The sequence below is a fragment of the Lepeophtheirus salmonis genome, chromosome 5 (genome assembly GCF_016086655.4).
Source record: "Lepeophtheirus salmonis chromosome 5, UVic_Lsal_1.4, whole genome shotgun sequence".
In the NCBI taxonomy this organism is placed as follows: domain Eukaryota; kingdom Metazoa; phylum Arthropoda; class Copepoda; order Siphonostomatoida; family Caligidae; genus Lepeophtheirus; species Lepeophtheirus salmonis.
Window position 1 is genome coordinate 71,469,605 of NC_052135.2, and position 8,951 is coordinate 71,478,555.

Consider the following 8,951-nt stretch of genomic DNA (forward strand, 5'->3'; position numbering starts at 1 on the left):
AAAGAGAGGATCAAAAGGCGTGCTGATAGGATATACAAATGGAAAAATATGAGCTCCGAGAGAAAATGGAAAGATGGAGATACAATTAAATGCAATCCAGGGGATAGGGGAACTTTTTAAGGTACTTGACTGTCTAACTATAGCCTTTATTAGAGATATATGTTATACAATAATTATTAATAAATATTGAATAAAAAAAGAACACACCTTTTCTAATCTTAAAAAAAGTAATTTATTTGACCAAACTTGCCCAGCCTTACATATAAGTACACTACATATTGGAATGGGTATTACATGGCGCAGGCATTTCCTGTCAAAAGTAAACATTTATATAATTCAAACATAATCCTTTATTCTAAATATCATTTCTTTTTATAACACGGTAAAGAAAAAATTGTATTATAAAGAGGATAAGTCAATTTTCTCAGTCAAACGAGTATTATTGATGATAAAGGTAAATTAATTTGCTGTTAGGATGCACATTTATACAATTGATTGCATAGTCATAAGAAGCAGCATACAGGATTTAAAAATTGGGTACTACAGTATATAATTGTATAGTTTTTTTTAGAAATAGAGGTTTTTTAAGAAATGAAAATAAATTAATTATTTAACATTATATAATATCCTTTTTTTAAATAGCTAATCAAGCCATATGTAGACCTACAAATACAAATAAACAAAGTAAATATGACCTTGGAGCTAATAAAATCACAAAAATAATTGAACCAATCATGCTCAATTTTAAAACAATAAAAGTTGAGTTCAATGATTATTATTCAAAAGTTTTTCCATGATACATGAAATTTTTGACCCTTATTATCCATATTTTTGATCAAAAATGTTTACCAAAAGTTTTATCAGTCCTAAAAAAAATCGCCGAAATATATTTTATATCCGATATGAGCCCTCTGTAAACTAATTCTGTCTTTAGCTAATTAGTCATTTAGATTTAATGGTTCTTAGATTCGATTTCTTTCTTATTAAATTCATACAAGTTTATCTTTTGATTTTTTGTTTCCTCTGATATCGTAGAATGCTGGGACATCATCTTGATAACAGTCAATGCAAGGGTATATGTATTTAGATAAATATGAAAAAAAAATAAAGAATAGATAAATACACTTCATAAAAATATAAACGAGACCAGTTACTGCAATAATTGTCTGAATAAATTAATACCCCATAATCTACTTATGTATATAAATTAAAAAGGTTTTATCAAAATGACTTATTTACAAGATAAATATCAATGAGTTTGCTATAAGTTTCACTACTTTTAAACCTTAATATCTCGACAGCAACATCATGATAAATTGTTTTGGAAAGTCACGTACTCACCATATTTTGAGACTAGCAAATACTATACTGGAATTAAATAAGAAGGCCCCAGTTATTTTGAATTTTTTATAAATGCCTGAATAATATAAGCTCATTTTTTTTTCTTGTCTCGATTTTTTTTGAGATTTTCCTGCGATCTTTCTGAAGGATATTTTTCCGGCAAATTAGACATCCTAGTAGATACGTTCAAAAGCGAATGAGCAAATGACGAACAAACTCTTACTTAAGGTAATTTACATATATTTTAAGTCAAACTAATGATAGCTACAGTAAGAAAGGATTGCCAAGGATCTTTAATATCTATTATTTTAATATTTTTCTAACTAAATCTATTAGAAAATATTATGTTATTGCAGTGAAAATACAATGCCAAATTTTCTTCTTTCTACATTTTTTTCGACAAGTGAGTTTTTTTATGATATCACATATATGCGTATATATATGCTATATCGTGCACGAAAAACTGCCCGGGAGAAAATTGCTCATGGATGAGTGTCTTTGAGAATATTGCCCGTATTTTGTTCATACATCAAAATATTTACAAGCCTTCGGTTTGCGTGTGGTACTTGAGGGTACCCCTGGATCCTTATAAATCACCGCCAATTCATCCAAAGAACAATTGTTTTTTGCTTGTACCAATTTTTTTTTATTCGAGGGGTTCCTTGAATGTTTTGACAGTGGTCTTTATCATTCCCACAATTTCTCTGGGCTAATCCGAGGGCACAAGGTACTCAACCATATTTTAAGATCCTAATCTGTTTATTCCTCCCCTTCCTTACTAATCAGCTCGATTGGATTGAATTTAAAATACTGCAAGGAAATGGTATTGTAATAATATTACTCAAACTTGAAGGAACTTCCTTCGGCGAATGGAACAAAAAAATAAATGTGTAGATATTTGTCATAAATAATATTAAGGGAATTTATAATGTATTATTTTATTATTGATCTGAAGTTTGAACAAAATACGGGCAATTTTTATCCAGGGCAATCTTCCACGGGCAATTTTCCCCAGGGCAGTTTTCCTAGTACCTATATATGTATATACGAGTATATGTACACATATTATTTACGAAACAAAAATTATACTAAGTGATATTGTAAATCTATTTATGAGGGCAAAAAACAATAAAGAATCAGATTGTGATTTTTTCCCCTTATAATGCTCCAATATTATTTAATGATGGAATTGCTATCATCTAAAATGTAGCATTCGTTTATTTGCTTCCGATTAATATGTGAAACCCCATTCGCTAAACGCAGAAATTGAGATCTCGTAAATTTTAATATCCAATACATCACTTCAAAGAAGGAAATAATGGAAACCCCCGTGCAGAGTCCCAATGTTCCACCAATCGAAGAAATCTGATCAAATACAGTGAGTCGCATTTCTGTTGTAATTTGTGTTATAACCGGAGTATCAAAAAAGAAGTGCACAATGGCCACATCCTTTTTAAATCTCTCAATCACAAACTCCTCGTCGGACTCTACTCCGTGAGAGAGTCGTGTTAAACGTCGATAAATATCCGTTGAATGGAGATTTCTTTCATCTAGAATGTAGTGTCGAAGTCTCCCATTTTGAGGGTTGATCCATTCATAGGAGTGAAAGTCATCTACGCTATCATATTTCTCAATGCCCATCCCAGAGAAGAAATGAACCATTTCGCAATCAGAGGGACATGGGCAGATTCCATCCATGAAGTACTCATTGGTTTTGATGTAGCAATCACGCTGTTTTTTGAATAGTCGCAAATGGGGCGATCGTTTTGACGTAGGAACCAAGAAGAACATCCACATTGTTCGGATATATTTAACAGTTTACACTCCAAGAGACAATTGGCTTGACTATAGGACTCAAATTGGGTCAGATTTCCTTCCCATGGGAAATTACAACGCCGGATGACTAAAATGAAACATGGTACAAATATGTTCAATATTATTGTGTTCAAGAGTTATAAAAAAAATACTACTCTGATTGAAAAAAACAGTTTTTCTTTCATTCCAAATTCAATTTTCATTCGATTCTTAATTTTTTTAATTATTAAAATGTTACTATAAATGCCCACAACTGTCGTGTAAAGAAATTAAAAAGTATTCTGACCTGTCGCCTTTTGGGTAGCACTGTGGAGTTGTAAAATAGAGTGATACATAAGATAAATCGTATACTATATCAAGGGCGTCCGAAAAAGTATATTTTGAAGGGGCTTGGTTTTTGAAATTTTTTTATGAAAAAAAATCTAAATGTTTTTAATGTGTTGAAAAAAAATTCATATATTCACACAAAATTAAATTCTTAGGGAAAAAAAATTCAAAGAAAGTAATTCACAGAAAATGAAAATTAGGTGAAAATTTTTTTGAATATTCATAGTTATACACGTAAAATTAATTTTTTAGGAAAACAATTTGCAAAAACTTAATTTCAAATTTTGGAAAACATTTAAAAAATTAAGTTAAAATGAAACTATTGAAATATATAATTTCAAATATTAAATTAAAAAAAAAATTAAATGTTTGTACATGTTTGGAAAAAAATTTCAAAAAATTAATTGTTATTTTCAAAACATTGGCAAAAATAATTCAAATATAATTTTTTTTGTTCTCCTGCATAATTTGCTCAAATGGCGAAAAAAAATTGTAGAAAAATTTCAGCTCCCTCCAGCCCACCCCCTATAGAAGCCCCAATATATTAAGGGAGCTTCTCAGGCACTATTTACTAATAAAAGGTATTCAGACAAAATAGACACACGTAGATCCACTCTAGATATAATAGACGTAAGTCATACTAGATTACAACCATTGTGTATCCGCAAAATGAGCCAATTTCAAGGTTTAGTATATTTTACAGATAAAAAGCATATACGTCTGTTGGTGTGCAGTGCAATTTTCAACTATTGAAAAAAAAATGGAAAGAAAAAACCTATTATAGGAAAAATTCTTTAAAAACTTTTGAAAGATTGTTTATTCTTCAAAATTTAGCAATTTCTAAAAATAATTATTGTTCTTTTGTATTTTAAATAACAAACAACTTTTAAAAGTTTTCTCAGAATTTTCTAAATAGTTTTTTTCTTTCATTTTTTCAATAGTATAAAATCAAGGAACCCACAAAAAGACTTTATTCCTTTTACCTGTCAAAAACAAACTATGCATGGAAAAGGGATGATATTGGCAACATACTTTGTAGACTTGTCTATCAACATGATTAAAAAATAATTTAAGAATTGAATTCGGAAATCAAAAGCTACTTTGTGATCAGACTTTGGCTACATAAAAATTACGATTTACATTACCCTGTCTGCATTGGCAAAATCTTTGGATGATTTTATGTAGTGTATTCCATGAATGTAAAATGAATGCTCTCCATACAATTGAGCGTCAATTGTAAACGGTACCTTTGATGTTACAGCCCCTGGTTCGGTAATAAATATCTTGAAAAGCCTAATCAAAAAATAATCATAATCAACTTTCATAATTGTAGATTCAGTGAACAACAGCCAAGTGTAGTATAATACTTTATAAGGAAATTGATTCTCAAATTTTTTTATTAGGATGCAAAACTGAGATAACAATGTTTATGGGATGTACCACTTAAGAAAATTGTGATCTTATGTGTTTTTAATAAACAAGCATATTTTTATGGCACTAGGAAAATTGCCTGCAGGAAAAAAGCCTTTTGGAAAGAAGCCCTTGGAAAATTGCCCGCAACGGAAATTTGCCGCAGGAAAATTGCCCGTTTCAAATTTCTCGTCTCTGGAAATTTGCTCGTAGGAAATTGCCCCCAGAGAAAAGTTGTCCACTATAAACTTACCCTCAGTGAAAATTTGCCTGTAGGAAAATTCCCTTTTTAGGAAAATTGGCTGCCGGAAATATGCCCGCAAATATATAATAAAACAGACATAAAAGAAAGCCTTCAATGCAAATTATGCTCGGAGCGTAGTAAAAACTACGTCTGCCGCCTTTGAGACAATTGGCAATATTTGGGTTTAAAAAACCCCTCATGCAGGCAATTGTCTTAAAAAGGCAATTTTCCTACAGGCAATTTTCCACTAAGGGTAATTTTCCGTTAGGCAACTTTCCTCTGAGAGTAATTTTCCTGCGGGCAAATTTCCAGGAGGAAAAGTTACCTTCCGGCAGTTTTCCTGCCGGCAAATTTCTGCTACGGGTAAACTTTCTGAGGGCATCTTTCCGGAGGGCTTTTTCCTGCACGCAATTTTACGTGCACAATTTTATTGGGTAAGCCTAAACAAAGCTCTTGGGCCAATAGTTAGAGAAGCACTGTTTTAAAGTATTTAATTCGAATGTAATATTTACATTGTTAGGGATGTGAAAGTTGTCGAAATCCTCATGAGCATACATTTAAAAAAAAAAAAATAAAAGTTGGCAACCTACAAGATTTTAGTGTTCTTATGAATTATTTATCCTTATTTTTGAAAATTCAAACGTATTAGCGTGAAGAAATATTACAGATTTTTAGTGATTTATGTCACAGATATATATCTTGTCTATCAAAGTTGCAAACATTTACTTTTATTATTGACTTATACAAAAAAGTCCTGAGTGTTTCCACAATATATTTTTAAGAAAATTGCACACTATTAATTACAAACTGCAACAGTTTACTCTTTCAAAAATGAATAGGTTCTCTGATTTTAAATGCTTCTCATTGGGACGGAGAGAAAATGCCACGTTATACATTTTTTAGCATTTTCACTTCGACAAACATGACACATCTTTAATCACAGAACCTCTTTAATTTGAAAGGGAGAAGGGTTGAGTTTTGAAGGTTATGATATGCAAAGTTCTTAATAATACGTAATTTTCATATACGTGTACTGTGCACACATGAAATATGTACTAGCTCACCTTAAGGTGGAAGATAGAAATCCCAGCCCTGAGCAATGCAAGTGTTATATTCGCCTACATATATTTAAGCCAAAAATGGTTGAATTTTAGATCCGTAAGTATACTTTTTTGACCAATCTGAGTTGAAAAATAATGAAATACATCAATTATTATTTTTAAACAGATGATACACTCCTACCTGAATAGAACTCATTTGTGAAAAGTATATGAATTTAGTTTTTACCCTATTTATATATAACTTTACTCATCCATTTAAAAAATATATGTATACAGAGTAGAGCAGCAAAATGTGGACTGTTAATTAATATTTATTTTCTCATTACTATGAAAAGGTTTAGTGATTATTTTTGGATATTCTGTTTCCGCCGTCCCTTTTACATAAATAAACTACACCAATCATTTAGTGATTTCATTATTATGAGCGAGCAACAAGCAAAAAGGCAGCACATCTCAGATCTTCTAGATGCTAGAGTTGATGTGATGAACATTACGGACATTGTTGAGGGTTCTAGGAGCTAGGTTTTGAAGATGGCCATGATGAAAAACAAAAATGGAGAAGACCTCTCCAGGATATCAGGAAGTGGAGGGCATAACTTAAAGAAAGATAAGATGTTCTTGTTAAGTTTGGAGAAGAATGTAAAATAATATCTTACTAAGTCGATGTATCGCCTCACCAACGACTTCTCTATAGCTTCTAGGACCCTCACGAGGGCTATAAAGAACAAATTGAGGTTATTTTATTTGACAACGATCCCACATCCCCTTAGGACAGAGGGCATGAACGCCAGGAGGCTCAAAAGGTGCAAGAAAATCCTCACATAGATCAAATTCAATTATAAAACCCCCGGAACGACTCCTGGCTGACAGAAACAAAAAAAAGAAGTCCAAAGGGTTTAATACTCCAAATAAAGGGCCAAAACAATAGTCCTCGACGTTGTAGCCTCTGATGGAAAGAAGATACCTCCATTCCTTTTCAAGGATGGATAAAAATCGGTCAGGCGGCCAACTATAAGGTGCTTAGGTACACCATCTTACCATGGCTCAAGACCAACTCCCTAGAGGATAACCAACTGTGGACTCAGGACGGCCCCCCTCTCACATATGCACACATCACAAAAGTTCTGCGCAGATAAAATGGCTCGATTCCGGTCCTAAGAGATATGGACCCCTTCCTCACCAGATTTGAACCCACTGTACTTTTCTATATTTGGAGAGGGGAAACCAATAGGCCTCACACCCAAATGTGCACTCACTGAAGTCCTCCATAGTGGTTGTATGGGGCGGCTTGTCAGATGAGTTTGTCATTAACTTCTGCATGGCCTTCAGGTGAAGTGACAAGGCTGTGGTTGATAATGAAGGTGGCCATATTTAGTGACAAAAGTTATGCTTAAACCTTGTCTACATGTTTTGTTAACTTTATTTTTTGCCTATTTTTGAAGATATAAAATTTTATATGGATTTATAAATCCATGTCTCGAGTCCAAGTTCTGATGCCCTTCCCTGTATAAAATATTTCTACTATAAATTTTCATACCTTCCTTGTTTCCTCATTTTATCCTTCCAATATTTCCCTTGAAAGAAAAATTAAAGCAAAATTAGTCATGATATGATGTAAGTTGCATAAATAATATTCAGTGATTAGAGTTTAAAATATGAACCTTGTAATATGCAAAGAAAAATGGAATTATATTTCATCTTAACATTAAATTATATATTCACCCATGGTGTTAGCATCCAAAACAATTGTAAGTCCTTTTAACTTTCCACATCCTTTCACTTTGAAATCCGGCTTATAATCTTGCTCTTTATTTCGCTCCTCCAATTGGAGTTTGAGACCTTTCCAAATGGCTCTGTTGTTAAAGGTATAGCAGAGATTGCCATCTTCACTTATTGATGACTAAAGATGAATCAATAAATGTTGAGCATTCTTGATTTGTGGAAAAATATTTATTTGCAATTAAAATAAAAAACAACACTTGTGGTACTTTAAAATATCGGTCCTTAAGATAGGATTTAAAATCCGTTCCATCTATTGACGGAGTGATAGGGTCTTTATAGGGGAAACTAATGTGTAGACCTTTACACTAATAGCTTTTTTTAAACGCCAGATAAATAAAAGTTAGATATTTTTATATTAAAATATATATATTCTTGTTCTTTGTTTAATTTGGCGCCCTTTAAATATTATTATGCCTTTTTTTATGTCAATACCATAAACATATATATTGATATTGGCATCATTAGCTAATAAATATTATCGTTTAAAAGAGATTGTTCGATCTGACACCATTTGCGCCCGATTTTAAAGGGTTCTCACGATTTGGAACGGGACCCATAAATACAACCTGCTTATTCTAGAATCACTAGCATAAATTACCCCTGTATTTTAAGGTCAGCGTTCATTTCTCTTGATATGTCATGTCTATTTCATATTCTACCATACTCATGCTTGATTTTACGCTCCAGGCAGTTTATCCCTAAGAAGTTCTGCCCTGAGACGTTTCGTCCTGGTAAATTTCGCCTTCATACATATATTATAGCATAAATATATATTCCACAAATAATTTGAGGTTTAAAATGGGTCTCCCCCCCACTTGAAGTCATTTGTAATGCATTTTTGAATTCATTGGTGTAGAATAAGGGCATTTAATTCAATTCTAATATATTTTTAAATAGAAAATATCAAACATGAATGCTGTAATAATTGAATCAAAGGTATTTCATTTGCTCACTTCCCTCTTATTGATTCT

The 8,951-nt window shown here is 32.0% G+C and overlaps 1 protein-coding gene across 1 annotated transcript; it reads right to left on the bottom strand.

Annotated features, from left to right (window-relative positions):
- Positions 1-1,731: 1,731 nt before the first annotated feature.
- LOC139904740 (uncharacterized) lies at positions 1,732-8,648 on the bottom strand. The gene is made up of 5 exons (XM_071888123.1): positions 8,640-8,648; positions 7,921-8,098; positions 7,736-7,772; positions 4,629-4,776; positions 1,732-3,244 (listed from the first exon to the last, which is right to left on the bottom strand). Exons 1-5 carry the CDS (start codon positions 8,646-8,648, stop codon positions 3,206-3,208), a joined length of 411 nt encoding a protein of 136 aa, XP_071744224.1. The 3' UTR covers positions 1,732-3,205.
- Positions 8,649-8,951: the final 303 nt, after the last annotated feature.

What these genes read in the sequence shown, in the direction of transcription:
- LOC139904740 (XM_071888123.1), bottom strand. An exon ending in TTTGGATGCTAACACCATGG is followed by an intron (nt 7,773 to 7,920) that starts GTGAATATATAA and finishes TTTTCTTTCAAG; the next exon opens with GGAAATATTGGAAGGATAAA. An exon ending in AAAATGAGGAAACAAGGAAG is followed by an intron (nt 4,777 to 7,735) that starts GTATGAAAATTT and finishes TTTTTTGATTAG; the next exon opens with GCTTTTCAAGATATTTATTA.